We start from the raw sequence: 22,466 nt of genomic DNA, 5'->3' as shown, positions 1-22,466 counted from the left end.
TTTCAATGTCCAACAGTTCTGAGTTCCAGTTTCAATGTCCAACAGTTCTTTATATGTACATGTCAGCAATGACATCTGGATGGTGAACAAATGGTGGTAAGGCAGGTCTGACCCTCTCTGGTTTGGTCCTGGGCAACCTGCTGCGTCGCACAGCTGCTGACTGCTAGCATGGCAAGGTGTCGTCAGCGTCTTCCATCTCTAGACTGTTTCTCCTCTTTGTCTTCATGGCTGGAGGATTACTGTCAATTCCTCTCTGTTGCAGGAATCCACATGGTCTTGGAGTTGTTTTCTGAAAATATACAAACATACTCTCGACCAAAAGTTAATAAAGGAATCTTTTCTATAAATTTTACTTGGGATCCTTTTTATTTTTTGCCCAGATGATTTTCCTTTGGCCTATTTTGATACCATGTATGTTTTTCATTGGTGTCTTGCTGTTAGCATTACAAATGAAAATTAAAATTTTTTTAAGTAAAAATTTTCTAGATGTAATTTACTTAAAGAATATTTTTCCTTACATGCTATTTTTCCACTACACTATCCCCCCTTTTTTTGATTAATGGAGGCTTTTGGAAATTTTTTTTTTATATAAATTTTGGTTAATACTTTAGGAACAGCCTCTTGTACAATTAAATTTTCTGTCAAATTTAATACTTTAACAACAATTTTAGTTTACTCTGTAAAAATTAATGGAAAGAATTATTTGCATCCTTGAGAAAGCCCTGAGCACTCCTAGATTTAGGTTAGATTTAGATATAGGGCAGTCACCATTAGCCACTTCTCTGTTGCTTGGGTCTCAATATGAGCTGGGCCAAGTCTCTTGTTTGTAGCTGGATCTCAGTCTGAGCTGGGCTCTGTTACCTGGGTCCCGATCTGAGCTGGGCATGGGAAGCGCGAAGCAGCCATGGGGGCAGGAGACATCCCTCAGAAGGGGCGAGGATTCAAGCCCCTGCAAGGCTGGGGGGGTGAGGGACTGTGCCCCACCTCTGTTGATCCCCAAGTTCTCTCCTGATGGCCCCCTGCGACTGTGCCTGTCTTAGGTTGCCCCTCCCTTGAGGAGTCTTACCCGTCATTGACTAACCAGCCATCCTCCGGGGCCAAGCAGGGTGATGTGAGGTTCAGTTCTGTCTCCTTGGTAGCCTATGCCCCCATGGCCTCCATGCCCAGCGCTTGCCTTGGGATCCTCTCGCCTACTGGCGGGGTCCCAGCACTGATCACATATCTTGGGGAACCCAGGTTTCTTCTCCAGAGAGGGCCCAGCTCATGCCATTGTGCGAGAGACAGATCCATGGTGCCAGCCACCATGAGGCTTCAACTTTAGCATGAACTGAAAACTCAAGCAACAGCTGTGGGAGGGTCCCTCTTGGCAAAAAGGGCAAGAGAGGCCAATATAGAATGCTCAAGTGCCTTCCCAGGGAGGCCTTAATTCCTTTCTGGAAGGGATTAAATCCTTTCATGTCCTTTTTTAAATTGCTGCCTAACATGCAAAGAATTAGTTTGTAAGTTTGTTTGGGATAATTGTTCAATATGCTGTTGTAAAATATCAAAAATTATAATGACATTGTAGAATAATATCATGTAAGGATATTCTTTGCTCTAGGCCATGGCAATTCAATTTCAAACTGGCTGTCAATTTTTCTTTGTATAGACAAGGTCTTAGTTACAATTTTTGCACCTCTCCCAGGAGCAAGTAGTGATAGTCCCCTACTTTAAAGGCCAAAACCTTTATAACATCTAAAAGTAAAATATATTTATTAATTTTTATTTGATAAAGCTTTCCATGTGATTTCAAGTATCAATCGGTTAAATTTCAAAAATATTTCCTTTGAGAAGAGAGAACAAATTTCCTGTATTACTCCGGGCCCTTGGAGCTTTCCAAGAATCATCTCTGTTAAGGCCTTGAAATTTTAACATGGAAAAAATGATCAAATATATATATGCCCATATATGATTTAAATTACCACAACTATATAATTTCTCCCAATTTAATTTGCACTTTGTACTTTTAAAGCTGGCAAGTCAAACATTTAGCAGTTCCTAGATTAATAACAACATCCTGCTTACTTCGGGGGAAGTTTCAGCAACAGATCTGGCCGAATTTCTTTTCATGCTTAAAAGATAGACAGATCTTAAATTTTTTCTTTCTTTTTCGCTTTCCAAAATTATAACTAGCACCCAATTTGGCCAAGATTTGCATTTCCCTGCGAATTCTTTTGTAATTTTTAAACGAAACCTTGAGTAATCTCATTGCGGGAAAGCGGATAGCCCTGCCCTCTCCTGCCACCTTTGAATTTCTCCGCACCAGAGGCGGTTTCAGCAGTGGAGTTTCATTTCTTATTACAGATTTTAAATTCCAGATACCAATTAAGATTTTAATTTGAATAAGAAACCACATTATTTTATAACCTAATTCTTCCCCATTAGCCTGGCTGAAAAAGACGTTCCCACCCTACTTACAGATCGCGACTCTGCAGTTAGTCCGTGGGCTTTGCGTGCGGTGAACCTCCCTCACCTTTTTCTAGGTGAATTTTTTCCTTTCCTTCGCTCTTAGGCGAAAAATATCATCTCCTCCAGAAGTCCTGAGTTCAGGCGCCAGATGTGGGAACCCCTTTCACGTCTCGCGTGGTTTAGGGTTCCTGTTCAGGGTTCGGGTTCTGGAGAAGGCCGCACACAAATGAAAAGAGACTCGGAAAAGTATTAATTTGGAATATTGGGGGCCAGGCGGGAGCCCAACTCTAGTGGAAGGACTACCCTTTGCTCTGGCCTTGCAATCCCTTTTATTGAGACTATGGGATACGCCCATAACCTTTAGGCAGGAAATTCCAATAACAGAAATTTACATAGGAGAAACAGAGGTGGAGGCTGCTTCAGCTAACAATGTTTCAACTAAATAGTGAGTGATTAAAACAATTAAGGTTGTTGACCAGCCTTCCCAGTTTCCTGTCCACATCCTTCCATCAGTGGTAGAATGATTGGTTTCCGGCACTTCCCTCTCATTTTTTGGCAAGTCTGTTTTATATTTATTTGAGAATATATTTTAAAAGAACGAAAACAGCCTGGCTGGTGCAGATCAGTGGTTGAGCATTGACCTATGAATCAGGAGGTCACAATTCCATTCCCGGTCAGGGCATATTCCCAGGTTGTGGTATTTATCCTCAATGTGGGGCGTGCAGGAGGCAGCCAATCAATGATTCTCTCTCATCGTTGTTTCTCTCTCTCCCTCTCCCTTCCTCTTTGAAATCAATAAAAAAATGTATATAAAAATAAAATAAATGAAAAACTCTCTACCTGATGTTAACCTTGAGCACTTATTGCAATGGGAAGGGAAATAATTCACTCATAAAATCTCCCTCTCCCCTTTCATTAATATTATTTGTGTCTTGAAGCAAAATCCTATATAATAAAAGGGTAATATGCAAATTGACCCTAATGGCGGAATGACCAGAACAACCGCTCAACCAGTCACTATGAGGCACACTGTCCACCTCTTGGTCCTTCCCCCCTGGCCAGCTGGCTCCAATCGCCTCATGGTGAATGGGGAGCCAGGGGTGGGTGGCGGGGGACACAGGTGGCGCCAGGCCAAGGCCCCCACCCCACAGTCACCCCACACACAGTCAATGATCAGAAGATACCTGCAACCAGACTTGTAAAAATGAAAAATAACCATATTAATACCAATGTCTTTAGTTAAAATCTAAAAGATATATCTTCACGTACAAGAATCTGAACAAAAAATATTAAAAATTTGAGCCCAACTGGCATGGCTCAGTGGTTGAGCTTCAACCAAGGTTCAATTCCTGGTCAGGGCACATGCCCAGGTTGTGGATTCCATCCTCAGTGTGGGGTGTGCGGGAGGCAGCCCATCAAAGATTCTTTCTCATCATTGATGTTTCTAACTCTCTCTCCCTCTTCCTTCCTCTCTGAAATCAACAAAAAATATATTTTTAAAAATATTAAATTTGCTTTTTAATTTATCACTGCGTCACTATGTTTATTTCTTTGAATATTTCCATGCACATTTTCATTTGTATCAAGTTGAAAGTTCCCTTGTTATGAGTCACAAAACAAAGTTCAAGGTTTTACAAACCTAACTGTGGAACGTTTGAAACTGGAATCATTAAACACAAAGGAAAAACTTGAGAGAATATCTCAGTGAACAGAAAGACAACTCACAAGCAGTCTAGTACCCTAGCAGTATAAAAAGCATGAGGGGTTTTCCATTTCCCAAAACTATTATCAGTAATTTGGTTATTTCAGAATCATCATGCACTTTATATTTGCAATACAGGTAGTTAATGAGTTACTTGAAGAAGTTAAACACTCAGTGTAGAATTACAAGCCTTAGGTCATATTCCACCATGTAGCTCACTATCACGTTACTGGGAAATTAAGCTCTTTTAGAACTGTTCATTGGCTTCAGAGTAATAAATTCATCACAGACTGAAGTAAACAGTGATTTTTAAAGAGCCAACGCAATTTAGATGTTTTTCATAATTTTAACAGCTATGTTAGTGTCAGTAATTTTGTGAACAATAAATTCAATTATCAGCTCTGTTAGGTAAATCTCTGGTAACCTTATGAAAAAGGGTCTCAGTAACCTAACTCATTCAGTACTTCATGTTCAGGAACATAATGACTTCTCCAAAATGTGCTAGTTATCAAAAATGTCAACTTTTCAATGATGAGAAATATATAGGACTTAGTTAATTCATTAAGTCAACCACTTTTTAAATAACTACAATGTGTCAGGCATTGTGCTATGTAGGGGATACAAAAAATCTAGTTCTTATCCTTAAAGAACATCCAGTTAGGGAAAAAGAAACATAAACAGAGAATTATAACATAAAATGATACTCGTAACTCTACTAAAGGTGATACTATTCATACTGGTCTTTTTCCTTCCTTTTTATTTACATGAAATTGAAATTATATAAAATTAATCATATAAAACAGTGTCATTTAGTACACACAATGTCATGCAACCACCACCTCTATCTAGTTCTAAAATATTTTTATTCCCCCCGCCCCCAGCTTTATTGAGATACTAGAGGCCTGATACACAAAATTCATGCAAGAGTAGGCCTTCCTTCTCCCAGCTGCTGGCACCGGCTTCCCTCTGGCACCTGAGACCTGGGCTTCCCTCGCAGCCCCGGCTTCGTCTGGAAGGACATCCAGTCTAATTAGCACATTACACTTTTATTATTATAGATAATTGACATATAGCATTGTGTAGCTTAAGTAATACAATATAATGATTTGAGGTACGGATAGGTTATGCAAGGAGGTTAGTTAACACATATAAGGTTGGTTAACACATTATCACCTAACATAGTTTCTTGTGTGTGTGTGTGTGTGTGTGTGTGTGCTTGTGAACTTCTAAGATTTACTCTCAGCAACTCTCACATTTACAGTACAGTATAGTTGACTATAGTCACCATTTTGTACATTAGATCTGCATAACTTACTCGGACCTGGAAAGTTGTACAACCTTTAACCACCTTCACTTAGTCTACACCCGCTCCCTGCAATGACCAAGCTGTTGTTTCTATGAATTTGTTTTTTTGAGATTCCACATCTAAATAAGATCATACAGTATTAGCCTTTCTCTGACTTATTTCACATAGCATAATGCCCTCCAGGTACATCTGTGCTGTCACAAAAGGCATGATTTTTTTCTTTGCTTTGTTATGACTGAATAATGTATATACCAAATTTTCTTTACCCATGCAACTTCAATGGACACTTAGGTTGTTTCTGTTTTGGTTATTGTAAATAATGCTGCAGTGAACATGGGGGTGAAGTTATCTCTCCTATTTCTTCGAGACAGTGATTTCATTTTTTTCTCAGATATATACACAGAAGTGAGATTACTGGATCATTTGGTAGCTTTATTTTGAATTTTTAGAAAACTTCATACTGTTTTCCATAATGGTTGTATTACTTTATACTCCCACCAACAGTGTACAGTGTTCCCTTTTCTCCACATTCTTATCGGCACTTGTTATCTCATCTTTTTAATTACAACCATACTAACAGGTGAGAGGTAATATGTCATTGTGGTTTTATTTTGAATTTCTCTGATGATTAGTGATGCTGAATACCTTTTCTTGCACCTGTTGGCATTACTGTGTCTTCTTTGGGAAATATTTTTTTCCAGGCTCTTTGCCCATTTTAAACCAAATTATTTGACTTTTTTTTCCCCACAGTTGAATTGTGTAAGTTCCTTGCATATTTTGGATATTAATCCCTACTCAGATATACGATTCACAAATATTTTCTTCCATTCTGTAACTTGCCTTTTATTTTGTTGATCTGGACTGGTCTTGAAATCTGAGTAGGAGTTTTATTCAGGCACAAACTGAAGAAGGGACATACGTCAGGTGTTCTACTGTTTTGATTATAAATTATTAATCACAGGTCACAAGTACTATTTCTAGCATGATAAAATTGAGACAAATACTGTGTTAGATTTGGTACACTATTTGTTACTAATGTTAGTAGTGAAAGGGTTAGCTAGCTAGCTTAATCAGGCAGGTTTAGGTTAGGAATAAAAAGGGGTCTATAGGAGAGGAATACATAATGGAGACTTGAAGACACCAGGGTGTTTATCTTACTTGTACAGAGAATAAATAAATGCCACAGGAAAATAGGAATATATCTGGCCTGTGCAGTTAAGACAGCCATAAACCAAGGACAGGGTTATCTCTGGCCTGAGCAATTAAAGTGACCATAAGCTAGGCCAAACGTAGCCCTGACCTGAGTAGCTGGGAGGCCATAAGATAAGGCCTTCTCTGCCAACACAACTGGGAGAGCTATAAGATAAATCAACAGTGACTCCAACCATCAAGTGGGAGAGAAAATGGGGAACACCACATGGGCTTTGAGCTTTGAAAATTAATTCTATGTAGCAAAATGACCAATAAGAGGAGGTCAGGTTCACACAAAGAAATGCAGCCTATTTAATGCTTCAAGACAAAAAAGCAGATGTCACCCTTCTCAGGGGCCCCTCTGTCCATCCGGGAGGGAGTCTTAGGCTTAGAACTTAGAATTAGGTTTTAGAGGTAGTCTGTTTGCAATAAAGTTTCTGTACTTTTCACTTATCACCTTTTGTCCGTGGCTTCATTCTTTGAAACAATCGAGACAACCTGGGAATTCAGGACATTCCAGTTCAATTTTTGAGTTTCAGTATCAGATGAGTCACGTATACTGCATATTATTTTCTTCTGAAGTACCTTATGGGTTCTTAAAATCTTTAAGGGCTTTAAAAATGTTTCAAAGCCCTTTTGCCGGAAAATATACATAAACTAGAGGCCTGGTGCATGACATTCGTGCACTGGGGGGGTCCCTCAGCCCGGCCTGCACCCTCTCACAGTCCGGGACCCCTCAGGGGACTTAGGCCCACTCCCTGCCTAACCTGGCAGTCTTTAACGCTGCCCAGTGGTGAAAGAGACTCCCACCACTGCTGCTGTGCTCGCCAGCCATGAGCCCAGCTTCTGGCTGAGTGGCGCTCCCCGTGTGGGACCACCATACTCCTTTGTTGAGCGTCTGCCCCCTGCTGGTCAGTGCACATCATAGTGACTGGTTGTTCTGCCATTCGGTCAATTTGCATATTAGGGTTTTATTATATAGGATAGTTTAATAAGTAGTCTCCCTCCCATACAGTATAAACATAACACTTATATTTTTCTAAATTACTTCAACACTTCCATCAAATCCCCCTGACTCATTTCTTAATGACATTCCAGTCAGACTCGAGAGTTTTCCAGTCATATTCAGTTATTGAAAATTCAGCCTAGTTGGACTCACGTCGACTCAATAGAGTGCCCTCTTCCTCAGTGGCCTAAGGGATTTGAAATGGGGAGGAAAGCTCTGAACTTTTACTCTTTTTTAGACATCTTGCCAGATAAGTATGGTAAGGTCTTTTTAAGTACAACTCTAATGCTATATGGACTATGGACTCTATTGTTTGTTTACAGGAAGCCAGTGAACATATTAACATTTTTCTTATCTATCATTATCAGCTAAGGCTCTCAGGGATGTACATTTCATGTGGACTCAGAATCAACATTTTACAACTTGAAGCATGTGGTTGACTTTTTATAACTTTACAACACTGTTTATCAAGTGTTGTGATAAGAAATATTTATTGATAACCTACTCGGTGTCAGACACTGTGTTATATGGGTCAAGCCATAGCACACACACAAAAAAATAGATTTCATTTGGATATATTTTTAAAATGTATAAACATGGTCCTAGATAATCCAAATATACATTTTCTTTTTATTGATGCAAAATCTAAATTGCTTATATTTTGTAAGTACAGTGTATTTTAAGGTCACCATTATGATTGATAGTTTAGGTTGATTTAAACTGACCAGAACTATTGATAGAAAATGTATATTGAGTAGGAACTATGTGCCACTGTGTTGTGATTTACATGATTTATTTAATCTAGGTAATAATCTGATGAGTTAGTTTGTAACATTATTTGCATTTTACAATGAAAAATCTGAGTGTGAGTAGTCATTAAACTTGCCTGATTTTACCTACCTGCTAAGTAAGTAAGGCTTGAGTTCTGATTCAAAAGCCAGTTTATCTAGTCCAGCTGTCTGATTGGAGCCATGATATTATCTAGAAACCACCCCTTATTATATCTGCAAGTTATTTCTCCTTTCTGCATGTCAGTTTCCTCATCTGTAAAATGGAAATAACCACTGTATCTTTCTTATAAGTTTTGTGAGAAGAATTAATTTAAAAGAAATAAAGCACTTAGAATAGTCTGGCACAGAGTACACATTATTAAAAATCTTAACTATTGCAAGTCTATAACCCCTTATCAGAAACTGATAAAGTTTTATGTATTTTGGAATTCAAAATTTTTCAGATGCTAGAAAGATAAATGAGAGCCTATACCAAATTTTATCTTACATTTTCATCAGAGTCTGGAACCCTCTCTATAAGCAAAGAAATGAATGTATCTGATTTAAACATGAATTGAAAACGAAGTGGGATGTGAGGACCATAAGTAGTTTGATTTCAGTTCAGGTCTGAATTTTTTTTCTTTATTTTTATTATTGACACTATTATAGATGTTCCCATTCTGCCCTCCCTCCCTGCAGCCCCACTATGCGCTCCTCCACCTTGTGCCCTCTTCCCTCTGCCATCACCGCTCTGTTGTCTGCATCCATGGGTTATGCATATATGCTCTTTGGCTAATCCCTTCACCTTCTTTCATCCAGTCTCCCCCTCCCAACTGCTCTCTGACAGCTGTCTGACCGTTTCATGTATTTATTCCTCTGCTTCTGTTTTGTTTGTTCAGGCCTGAAATTGTTACCCAGTTCGCTTGTGGCAAATGTCAAAAAGAACTTTTGGTTGTTAAAGTCGTTGACTACAGAATTTTGGTAAAGGGTCTATTATTAATGACTAAGTTATAATACCTATTCCATATTGGACAGAATCATCTTTACTTAGGCTCTAGAATTTCAAATGAGATTCAAAGGAACATTTCCCAAGTAAATTACCCTTGCTATTTACTTGGCAGCATATAACACTCAGTGATATTATTTGATATAACCAATTTCATTTTATCTGCTACACAAAAAGTCTCTTAATTGAGTTCCCATTTCAGAGGTTCCAAAAGACATTTTAAATAATTATATTAGTGGACAACTGGAACACACTAAAAACCTACTGAAAATAGACCGATTCAATAAATTAAGGCAATTGCTAAAAGAAATTAGACACAAATAAATCAAAAGACATCTGTTCCCTGGCTGATTTTGCTTAGTGGATAGAGCATCTCCCTGCAGACTGGGGGTCCCAGGTTCGATTCTGATCAGGGGCACATGCCCACGCTGTGGGCTCGATCCCTGGTGTTGGGGTGGGGGGGCGTGTAGGAGGCAGCCAATTGATGACCCTCTCTCATCATTGATGTTTCTCTCTCTCTCCTTTCCTCTCTGAAGTCAACAATAATAATAAAAAAAGACATCTGTGTTCATGAATTGGAAGAATGAATACTGCTAAAATGTCCATACTACCCAAAGCGAGTTATATATTTGATGCAGTACCTATCAGGATATCAATGACTGTATCAAATCATCATGTACACTTAAATACAATTTTATTCAACTACTACACTGTAATAAAAATAATTTGAGAAATTCTTGCCACAGGTTTATAGAAGAATATGTTACAGCATAGGCTTTAATTTAATATTTTGTTTGTGTCATTTATTCCTCACCAGAGGATATTTTTCCACTGATTTTTAGAGAGAGTGGAGGAGAGAGGGAAAGTCAGAGAGAAACATCAATGTGAGAGAAACACATCGATTGGTTGCCTCCTGTACCCGTCCTGACCAGGGCCTGGGCCAGGGAAGAGCCTGAAACCATGGTACATGCCCTTGACCAGAATCCAACCTGGGACCATTTGGTCCACAGGCCGACACTCTATCCACTGAGCCAAACCGGCTGGGGCTGGACAGTTTTAATGATGTCCTGTAGCTAAGGATTTGTTTCAGGCCAAAGATAATTAATGCGCTGGCCTATGGCTTAGAAAGTGGTCAGGCAGGAGAGTTCAGTATAATTAGAGAATAGTAGGTCTCGAATAAGACCATTATTCAGCATTGTTTTGTTTATACCATTGATGAGGGGAAAATATATATATATATGAAGAGAACAATCCATGTGTGTCTCACCAGTCCATGTATATCTCACATCAATGTTTCTTCCTAGCGCGTCCTCTCTCTCTCTCTCTCTCTCTCTCTCTCTCTCTCTCCCCCTCTCCCTTCTTCCCTGCCTCTCTCCTTCCCTCTCTCCCACTCACACTGAAAAGCAATGGAAAAAATATCCTCAGGTGAGGATTAACAAAAAAAAGAAAAGAAATGAGGGTAGGGGTCAATCTATGAAAAAAAATGGAGGAAACTTAAATGCATATTGTAAAGTGAAAGCCCTTCAGCTGCCCCCCCGCCCCTTCCTCGCTCCTACCAAGAAGGGGATTGAACCTGAAACTCAGATACCTGCCCTTGACCAGGATCGAACCCTTGACCCTTTGGTGTTCAGTCCGACACTCTAACCATTGAGTGAACCAGCCAGGGCAAAAAAAACAAACAAGAAACAGACATTTCTAACTACTATGTAGTACATCTGAAAATAATACAAAATAATACTGAATGAAAACTATAATTGAAAAAATACAACCTTATATATTTTTTAAGTTTTGCTATCACATTTAGGTTTTTAATTTTCTAGAATTAATTTTTACACATAAAATAAAATTTTTTCCCATATGAAGAGCTATTGTTCCAGTACCATTTATTGACTAGTCTATCCTTTCCTAATATTTGTCAATGTGAGAAATGTCCAAACTTGTAGAGAATTTTTGAGTTTATTTGAGCCAAATCTGACAACAGTTGCCAGGAAACCAGACCTCAAATGCCCCAGAATATGAGTTTTGCAGTTTCTTTTAAATGCTTTTGACTACCCACCATGACCCACCCAGTCAGGAATTTATGATTTATTACAGCACCTCTTTTTCATCCATATTTTTATACATTTATTTAAAAAAATATATTTTTATTGGTTCTTGAGAGGGAAGGACAGGGAGAGAGATAGAAACATCAATGATGAGAGAATCATTGAATGGCCATCTCCTGCATGCCCCACACTGGGCATCAAGCCCACAACCCGGCATGTGCCCCGAACCAGAATCAAACTGTGACTTCTTGGTTCACAAGTCGACCCTCAATCAGTGAGCCATTCTGGCTGGGCTCATATCCTATATAATAAAAGCCTAATATGCTAAGTGTCCAGTAGTCCAGTTGGCCGTTCAACCAATCAAAGCGTAATATGCTAAGGCCACTCAACTGCTTGCTATGATGTGCATTGACCACCAGGGGGCAGACAGTTGTCCAGTCACTATGATGTGCACTGACCACCAGGGGGTAGACACTCTGACTGGTAGGTTAGCTTGCTACTGGGGTCTGGCTGATCAGGCCTGAGCGATACGGGCCGGACACGCCCTGCTGCCCTCCCGCTGTCCCTCCCCAGCCCTGATAGTGCACCGGTGGGGTCCCTTGGCCTGGCCTGCGCCCTCTTGCATTCTGGACCCCTCAGGGGATGTCAGAGAGCCAGTTTCGGCCCAATCCCACAGGCCAGGCTGAGGGACCCCACTGGTGCACGAATTCGTGTACCGGGCCCTCTAGTCTATACTTATAATAGGGTAATATGCAAATTGGTCTGGGATGCTCTCACGTAAGGATCGAACAGCAGGAGGGCAGGGCAGCGAGCCACGTGCAGCAGAGAGCTACAAGCAGCAGTGGGCGGGGCTGCTATATTACAAAACTAGAGGCCAGGTGCACGAAACTTGTGAACAGGTAGGGTCTCTAGGCCTGGCCGGTGATCAGGGCTGATTCGGGCCTTCCTTTGTTCTGCACCGCCCCCTAGTGGTCAGCACACATCATAGCAAGCAATTGAACTCCCGGTCAAACTCCCAAGGGACACTTTGCATATTAGCCTTTTATATATATAGACTATATTTACTCTTTCCTCTTTTTAGTTTATGCTATTTACCATTATGGACAGTGAGCTGTTTGTGATTTACAAAGTAAGTTTTTCTGATCAGAACAACTCATGCTTATGAGGTAATTAAACATTCTGAATGTTAATTAAGCTGAATCCAGTTAGTGATTTAATTTACCTCTGACAAACCTATTCACCAAGTCCTAAATGCTACATGTAAGATATAGATTAAGAAGTCAAATCTCAGTCCATTTTCATCAATCATGAGAAAAATTAGGTCCCAATAAATTACTTGTAGATTGTTCAGTTTCCAGTATTCCCCTAACAGGAATCCGATAGCCAGTCTAGCGCTGAGCCTCAAAACTATTTTCCTTTCCTTCTCTTTCATCTTCATTCCGGACTATAACCTGTTTTTCCTGGCTCTGAATAATTCTATGGTAAAACATCTGACCTTAAAAATAAAAATAAATCTCTAAGTGCTGTCTTTGTCTTACCCAAATATCTTGCTTGCATAGACCATGATCTTAGTATACATGGGAGTTTAGTCACCAACCCAGCTATGGGGTCCCCAGTACACAGGAGCTCCCAGGTCAACGCGACCCAGTTAATCCAGTTTGCCTAGATTCAGGCCAAATTCAGAGGCTGATCCAGGGATTATTTCAGGACCTGTCCCTGCTTCCCAGACAAACTCATCCCTACCTCAAACCCAGACCCCAAACCAGATTCTCCTAATCGGTGAGCTAAAGCTTCAATGCCTTTGGGGTCTTGGCAGGGCTCAGGCTCATTCCGGAGGAGGAGCCCCGTTTTTTTCAGATCAGCAGCACGCAGAGCAGCGTGTCTGACCACGAAGAGCCGGTGGGCCCATTGTGTCGGCGGCTAGAGCGTCGGTCTCAGCTCTGACGCAGCCGAGGCCCCGCCCTGCGCGTGACGCCAGGGTCAGGCCAGTCCCGGCATGCTCCGCGGCCCCCGGCGGTCGGACGCAGGCGAAAGGAATTTTTCCCGAGAACAGCGTCGGCTCACTTCAGTTGTTGTCCAGACTCTCGGCCGGACTCGTCGCTTTCAGCCATTCTTCTACTGCCCCCCCCGTCGGTCCGAGCGCCCCCAGCCCTCCCGCGAGGGCGCCCCGGGACGGAAGGATCCAGCAGTCTGTCGGCGCCCGCCGTTCTCGTGGTCGCCGTCGCGGTCGTCGTTGTGGTCGTCTCCGCCGTCGCCTGGGCCATGGCCAATTACATCCACGTCCCGTCCGGCTCCCCGGAGGTCCCCAAGCTGGACGTCACGGTTCAGGATCAGGAGGAGCAGCGCTGCCGGGAAGGGGCCTTGAGCCTCCTGCAACACCTGCGGCCCCACTGGGACCCTCAGGAGGTGACCCTGCAGGTAACGCCCACACCTCAGCCCTCGCTCGAGCCCAGCCCCGCGCGAACCTGGGTTTTCACAATACGTTCTATTCCCAGATAACGTGGTGGTGGGGGGAACCCGGGGTGTCCGTGGGAACGTCGTCTCCCTCAGCCCTTTGAGAAGTGACCCCGTATTTCCTCGCCCCGCCGAGGAAGGTCACTCCCCCTTCTTCATAATGGCTTGTGGAAGCAGTCCTGAGGGCATATTTTCTCTGTCTAGAAGCGGCCACGTTAAGTGACCGTCCCTTTCCACACCCGGGGGATCCTTGTGGATAGCCGCCCCTCCCCCCACTCCCGTGTCCATTCTCAATGCAAAATGCACGACGTTTCCCACCCCCTTGGAAAGAAGGGATCCTCGCCAGTCGGCCCAGCAACCTTCTCTTCTCCTTCCGCAAGTAATGCTGTAAATTAATCCTCTCTGATCTTTTCCTTTTCCTCCCCTCCCCCAGCGGTTTACTCCCATTGATCCCTCACCCTGCGTTTTACCTTCTCAAATCCTCCGATTGGCGAGAGGACTGGATTCCAAAGTTAATAACCAGGGCATGCATTACTCGGTTGGGTTCTTAGGTAACACTACACACGTTGTTTTATTTGGATCGATATTTATTTAAGTCGCCTTAGTGACATTAACAATGAATGATCAGTAGCTTGTGAACATTTCTTTTTTTTGAGACACTGTATTCAGAGATGGACAAAAACTGGGAGAATAAATTATTAATCTAGGGGTTTCCTAGTAATTTCTAATACGTTATGATTTAGAATACCCGGAATTTATTTTGAATACTAATTTGTTTTTAACTTTTGGAGTTTCAGGAACTGTATATGAAAATGAACCTCCTTTTTCCTTGCAAACACGAAGTAATTTTAAAGGCTAGGATATTCGGAGTTTGTTTCAAATTTGAGCAATATGGTTAAGACCATTGAAGTAGCCAAATCACCTGCCTTGTTTTGTTGACTAATTTATTCAACAATGTTATTGACTTAACAGTCTCTCAGATTCTTTGCTAAAGTAGCCACCTATACAAAGATGAATAAAACATGAATAGTGCCCAAGGGCCCAGAACGCTTCCTGACACTCAAGCTTTCTTGAGTGTTAGTTTCAGTTCTTATTGCCTAGAAGAGTTTTTGAGCAGATTAAAAAGACCCATATGTTTTGGGAAAAAAATTGTTAGACAAAAATTTTGAAATTATAAGGGAGTGTTTATTAGCTAACTATATAGGACAGTGTGAATCCAAATGGTTTTCATGTGTGATTTAAAAAAATTAATGATGTATTTCCTTTAATTAAGGAATACCTAAATTAATTGAAACCCCAGACTTTTTTAGTTAATTGTTCATTAACTTATTTGTAGTTTATTGTAGGTTTTTATATTTATTGAAATGATTTGTATTCTGTCAGTCAGTTATAAATGAAACAGATATTAATTGAAGCCATGATACTTCCTGGTAAACTCTGGTGCTGGCAAACTAGTTATTTTTGAAGCAGAGATTTTGAAGTTTGAAGCATTGAAGACTGGAATTTCTGTTTGTTGAACAGTAATAATAGCCACCCTGAGGTACTATGTGCTGGTTTGGGTTAGATGATCTATATTTTTTACCGTTTAATTCTCCAAATAATCATTTAGGTAGGCTTTTTATTTTTCTCTTTTAATAATAATAAAAAAAAGATTAGAGAAAGAGAGAGGGGAGGGAGGGAGGTAAGGAGACAGAGACACACACACAGAGAGAGAAAGAAACATTGATGTGAGAGAAACATCTATTGGTTGCCTCTGGTAGGATTCCTGAATAGGCATTAGTATCTGTAACCTGGGTAGGTGCCCTGACCGGGATTTGAACCCTTGACCTTTTGGTGTACAGGAGGATACTCCAATCTGCTGAACCACAGGGGCCAGGGTCTCCCTCTCTTCCCCTCTCTCTTTACTTCCCCCTCCCTCTCTTAAAACCAGCAAATAGGTTAAAAAGGGACAAAAATGTTGTGACGACAAACTTTTTTGTTGTAGGCAAGTACTTGTGATTGAACCTTCTATATATGTAGTAAGACCTTTGGAGTTATAATCCAAACCTCTAATATACTTATTTGTAAGTGAAGGTAAATACCACCACTTGTTTTGTTGTAGAGATGATGATTAGAAATACATTTCCTCCATGTTCAAGCAGAGCTATAGAAGCTGGAATCATCAAGCTGAATTGATGGTTATCCATCTCTCAATTTCGGTTTGACTTCCACAATCTTTTGTGATGCTTCAGGATTTCCCTAGTAACTCTCATTGGGAATATATATTGTTTAATTTGCTTTTATTTTCTTTGAAGTACAAAATAAAAATCATACCTCACATTTCAGAAGTGGAAGTATGTATCATGTACTTAACAGATTAAAACAATATCAGTAATATATATAGTTCAATTCTTGTCAAAGATTTTTTTCTAAGATTCTTACATGATTTAAAATATGCTTTAAACACACCTTAGAAACTTACTCTAGTAATATTTGTTTTACTCCTGCCAGCTGAACAATTCAGTACATACTCAAAAATCCAGAAGCAAGCAAAAAAGACTTTGATGCACTCATAATGATAGAGGGCTCATTCTTTGCTCAAAACTTACGGACACATGGAGAAATACATCTCATTTAGATAGGGTTTTACCAAATTATATGGTTTTTCTACTTGTATAAGATTAAATAATAAAGTGCAAAAAGGGTAGTGAGCTTTTTGGAGTATAACTAAACAGTTTAAGTTGCAGTGCTTTCTATTTAATAATATTTTACTGTTTATAAAGCACTTTGAAATACATTCTCCCAACAATCCTGTGAGTTAGATATAGACTATTAACATGAATTTTATAGTTAATTAAATTGAACTTGCAGTTTGTAAGTAGCAGATCTGGGATGAGAAACCATCTTATGAATTACTGCTCTTTGATTAAGAAAAGTTTATGTTTGTATGTTATGATTAAGACAGGGAAGCCATTTCTGTGTAAGATTAATTTCTTAATAATAAAAGCTTTGGCCCAAAAACAGATTCTGCTTAAAGTTCTTCTGAACATAAATTTGCATTACTTTTTAAACCTGTGACATTTTAGAAAAGGGATTCACTTCAGCTTTCCTTTTGTTATGTAACAACTCCCTATCTTATATGAAGATGTGGAGTTTTGATTTATCTTCATTTCTTTGGATGGTCCTTGAAAAAAGAATCTAGAATCAAGTGAGATCTTTTAGGCCTAATGGAATAATTCTTGGGTGACTCTTAAAATTGTTTTTCTTCTAAAAAAATTGATGAAACAGTGTTTGGAATATTCTGGTCTCTGGGTCTTTCTCTGCAATGTTGGACAATGTTGTTTCACTAACTTGTGATTTTTTTTAAATAACTTGGTACCTATAGTAGATGATGGGAAAGATTGGTTAGGATAGAAAGGCCTTAATTATTATGTGGCATTGTAAACTAAGATATTTTTTCTTATTATAGAGTCTCAATGAGATCAATTGCTATACAGTACTTGTATTAACTTAATTTTCAATAAACAGTATATTATAGGGGTCAAGAACAGGGGTTTGAACATAGTGCTTGTTTTGAGTCCAGGCTTTTTGCTTACTTAACTAGATGTGTTATCTTGGTCAAATTACTTACCTTTCCTAAGCCTCAGTATCCTTAGTTATAAAATAGATCCAAATGTTCTACTTCAGGGTTGTGAGAATGAAATAAATGTTACCTTTCATGACAATTATTAACCACTACTAAGTACTACTATATAGTGGATGCCCGAATCAAAAAAACAAACACTATATCTGTTATTTGAAATTCCCACTCTGATGTACAGTACAAATGGAAGAAAATATGTAGTATAGTGTTTTTGGAATGAACATTCAAATTTTCACGTGTAAAGATTACATAAAAGCACTTAAAAATATACAGTTCTGCTGCATTTTTAAATTATTTATTTTAAAAATATGTTTTATTGATTTTTTTTTACTGAGAGGAAGGGAGAAGGAGAAAGAGTTAGAAACATTGATGAAAGAGAAACATCAATCAGCTGCCTCCTGCACACCCCCTACTGGGGATGTACCCACAACCAAGGTACATGCCCTTGACCGGAATCGAACCTGCGACCCTTGAGTCTGCAGGCCGAAGCTCTATCCACTGAGCCAAACCAGTTAGGGCTGCATTTCTTTTTAAATTCTTACCTAAGAATATTTTTCCATTAACTTTCTTTTTTTTAAGAAGGGAGAGGGAGAGACTGAGAGAAACATCAATGAGAAACATCAACATTGATCGGCTGCCTCCTGTGCCTCCTGCACGCTCCCTGCCAGGGATCGAGCCCGAAACCTTGGCATGTGCCCTGACCAGGAATTGGTTAGGGCACATTTAATTTTATTTATTTATTTTATTATTATTATTTTAGAGAGGAAGAGAGAGACAGAAACAGAAACATCAGTGATGAGAGAGAATCATTGATTAGTTGCCTCCTGCACGCCCCCTACTGGGGATCGAGCCCACAACCCAGGCATGTGCCCTTGACTGGAATCGAACATGGGACCCTTCAGTCCACAGGCCAATCAATGTTCTATCCACTGAGCCAAACTGGTTAGGGCTATTTTATTATTTTTAAAATACATTTTTATTGGTTTCTGAGAAGAAGAGAGAGAGAGAGATGAGAGAGAGAGAGATGGAAACATCAGTGATGAGAGATAATCATTGATCGGCTACCTTCTGTAAGCCCCACACTGGGGATCGAGCCCACAACCCAGGCATGTGCTCTGATCGAGAATCGAACCGTGACCTCTTGGTGCATAGGTTGATGCTCAACCACTGAGCCATGCTGGCTGGGCCACATTTAATTTTAAATGAGGCTTTACAAAATTTTTGAAGCGTATAATGAAGAAAAATTAGAAAGGCTGATATTCTGTCTAAAACTGTTGATACTGTTTAAAAAATATAAATGATATATGCCCTTAATGAAACACTTAAAACACATACAAGGATATAATGAAAAATGAAAAGTCTAACTTCCTCAACTCCAAGTCATTCTCTCCACAGGTAATTTTGTGAAAGGTTTTCTTTGAACTTCTTAAAAAATAGCAAATTATGTATTCACCAGAGCACATATCCAAGTATGTTGATAAATATCAGTAAATACCACTATATTCCTTTTGTATATATAACTAAGTTACTCTGTATCTTGCTTTTTAAAATAATATATCTTAGATATCCTCCCATATTAGTACAGACATCTTCCCATGTAATCTGCCCCATATATATATACACACACGTATATACATTACATATACATATATGTATATTGTGTATATATATACATTATACATATATATACACATATACACATTATATACAAATACATATATACATACATCCTATATAATAGAAGCTTAGGTGGCGTCACGCCCTTGCTCAACGTCATCACAAGATGGCCACCACAAGATGGCCACGCTCACAGTGAAGGAGGGGCCTGGTGGCCGCTCCGCACCATGAGGCCTGGGGTCCCGTGGATCCACGCGGCACGGAGGAGGCCGGTCCCGGCATCTCCGCTGCCTCGTGTAGAGGAGGCGGGTTGCGGTAGGGGAGGGCAGTTGAGGGCGATCGGGCTGGCAGGGGAAGGCAGTTGGGGGCAATTGGGCCAGCAGGGGAGCAGTTTAGGGGACGATCAGGCTGGCAGGCAGAAGCAGTTAGGGGGCGATCAGGCAGGCGAGTGGTTAGGAGCCAGCGGTCCCAGATTGTGAGAGGGATGTCTGACTGCCTGTTTGGACATCCCCCCGAGGGGTCTCAGATTGGAGAGGGTACAGGCCGGGCTGAGGGACACCCCCCTGTGCACAAATATTTAAACTCTTGAACATTATTAAAGACCTTTTCTATGTCACACTAGAGGCCCAATGCACGAAATTTGTGCAAGGGGCTCAGCCCTCACAGCCCTGGCTTCGTCCGTAAGGTTGTTCGGCCGTCGGGTCTAATTAGCATTTTAGCTCTTTTTTATATAGGACTAGAGGCCCGATGCATGAAATTCGTGCATGGGGTGTGTGTGTGTCCCTCAGCCCAGCCTGCACTCTCTCCAATCCGGGACCCCTCAAGGGATGTCCGACTGCCTGTCCTACAGGGATCGGGCCTAAATGGGCAGTCAGACATCTCTCTCACAATCCAGGACTGCTGGCTCCCAACTGCTCGCCTGCCTGCCTTCCTGATTGCCCCTAACCACTTCTGCCTGCCAGCCTGATCACCCCCTAACCACTCCCCTGCCAGCCTGATTGATACCTAACTGCTTCCCTGCCAGCCTGGTCCCCCTCAACTGCTCTCCCCTGCAGGCCTGGCGGTCCCCCCCAACTGTCCTTCCCTGCAGGCCCAGTCACTCCCAACTTCCCTCCTCTGCCGGCCTGGTCACCCCTAACTGCCCTCCCTGCTGGCCTGATCACCCACAACTGTCCTCCCTTGCAGGCCTGGTTCCTCCCAACTGTCCTCCCCTGCTGGCAATCTTGTGGCAGCCATCTTGTTTCCACATGGGGGCAGTCATCTTGTGTGTTGGAGTGACGGCCAATTTGCAAATCACTCTTTTATTAGATAGGACTAGAGGCCCGGTGCACGAACAGCACACGAAATCCATGTGTGGGTACAGTCCCTAGGCCTGGCCTGTGATCAGGGTCAGCTGCCTGCAGCCAGCCCTGCCCCCTGCCACTACCCACCACCAGGTCCCTGTTTGCCATTGGGTGATCGGTGCCTGATGGCCAGGAAAAGGGACCGAGGGCTCGGCTGTTCCCCCCCACTTGCCAGCTCCGCCCCTGCAGCAGGTGGCCATCAGGTGATCGGAGCCTGCAGGCCAGGGAAAGGGACCAAGAGGTGGTCAGTGCGCCTCATAGTGACTGGTCCAACGGTGGTTCTGGTGGTTCTGCCATTTAGGGTCAATTTGCATATTACCTTTTTATTATATAGGGTTATTATATAGAATAGGATCGAGGCCTGGTGCACCGGTGGGGGCTGGGTGGCCTGCCCTGAAGGGGGCCCCGGATTGGGATGGGGGTCCCTGCTGGGGGGGGGCGCGGGAATGGCCTGGGCGAGGGGCCATGGGCAGTTTGCAGGTTGGCCACGTCCCTGGCTTTGTCAGGAAGAACGTCCGATCTAATTTGCATATTACCCTTCTGTTAGTATAGATACCATGCTAGGGAGGAGGACGTGTCTCTATCTTCAGAGACTTTCCACTCTGTTAGAGGAGAGATTGTGTATGGGTGTGTGTGTGTGTGTGTGGAGAGATTGTGTATGCGTGTGTCTGTGTGTGTGTATGTGTGTGTATGTATGTAGAATATAGAATATAGACACATTCATTTGCAGTGTACAAGGCAGACTGAGATATAATAGCTATCAAAAGTTGTGTAGAAATACTAGTTGTTGCATAATGAACAAATTAAAGACAATGCTATAAAAACTTACGTTCAAGATTAAATAGTATAATTGGTATTATCCTTTATAATAAATGGAATATGCTAATTGACCCTCACACCGTCGCAAAGGATGGCGGTGCCCACAGCCAATAAGGAGGGAATATGCTAATTGACTGCCACACCCTCAAAGATGGCGGCACCCACAGCCAATAAAGGAGGGAATATGCTAATTGACTGCCATGCCCTCAAAGATGGCGGCGCCCACAGCCAATAAGGAGGAAATATGCTAATTGACTGCGACGCCCTCAAAGATGGCGGCGCCCACAGCCAATAAGGGAACATGCTAATTGACTGTCATGCCCTCAAAGATAGCAGTGCCCACAGTCCCCCAGTCTCCTCAGCCTGCCAGCCACCCAGGGCCGCCCAAGGCTCAGGTAACCAGGGCTGGCCGAGGCTTGCGCTACTGGCAGTGGCAGCAGCAGAGGTGTGATGGGGTGTCACCTTCCCCTGATCACGGGTTGTTTCTTGTCCCTGAGGGCTCCTGGACTGTGAGAAAGGGCAGGCTGGGCTGAGGGACCCCCCAACTCCCTCCAGTGCATGAATTTTCATGCACCGGGCCTCTAGTACATATAATTGCTATTTTTTAAAATCTAGAATTAAAATTATAGACATGTTAGGCAAAATTATATTCAAGAGTTCTTTTATATTAAAAAGTACATAATTTCTTTTAATTGTTATTTATTTTCATGTTATCTCTTATTTAGTTCTTTGAGTGTATATAATGCTTTTCTTCCCCTTTTTTCTTTTTTTTTTGTGCAGGTCTTCACAGATGGAATCACAAATAAACTTATTGGCTGTTATGTGGGTAATGCAATGGAGGATGTAGTTTTGGTGCGAATTTATGGCAATAAGACTGAGTTGTTAGTTGATCGAGATGAGGAAGTGAAGAGTTTCCGAGTGTTACAGGCTCATGGCTGTGCACCACAACTCTACTGTACCTTCAATAATGGACTATGCTATGAATTTATACAGGGAGAAGCATTGGATCCAAAGCATGTCTGCAACCCTGCCATTTTCAGGTACATTTCTTTTTTTAAAAGTTTTCCTTTTGAAAAACAAGAGTATTAAGTGCACTAAGAAAATATATGTTAAAACTGCCTTTTCTTTGAGCAACTA

At 41.4% G+C, this 22,466-nt stretch overlaps 1 protein-coding gene across 1 annotated transcript in view; it reads left to right on the top strand.

Annotated features, from left to right (window-relative positions):
* The first annotated feature begins 13,462 nt into the window (after window positions 1-13,462).
* Window positions 13,463-22,466, top strand: part of ETNK1 (ethanolamine kinase 1) — a 50,621-nt gene continuing 41,617 nt past the window's right edge. The window contains exons 1-2 of the mRNA XM_080661442.1: window positions 13,463-13,892; window positions 22,110-22,369. Of these exons, the coding sequence (XP_080517568.1) occupies window positions 13,737-13,892; window positions 22,110-22,369 (416 nt within the window). The 5' untranslated portion in view covers window positions 13,463-13,736. The remainder of the gene's footprint in view (window positions 13,893-22,109; window positions 22,370-22,466) is intronic.

The sequence above is a fragment of the Plecotus auritus genome (genome assembly GCF_963455305.1).
Source record: "Plecotus auritus genome assembly, chromosome: 3".
NCBI lineage: Eukaryota > Metazoa > Chordata > Mammalia > Chiroptera > Vespertilionidae > Plecotus > Plecotus auritus.
The sequence above is the reverse complement of the archived record's forward strand: the minus strand, read 5'-3'. Positions and strand labels throughout refer to the sequence as shown.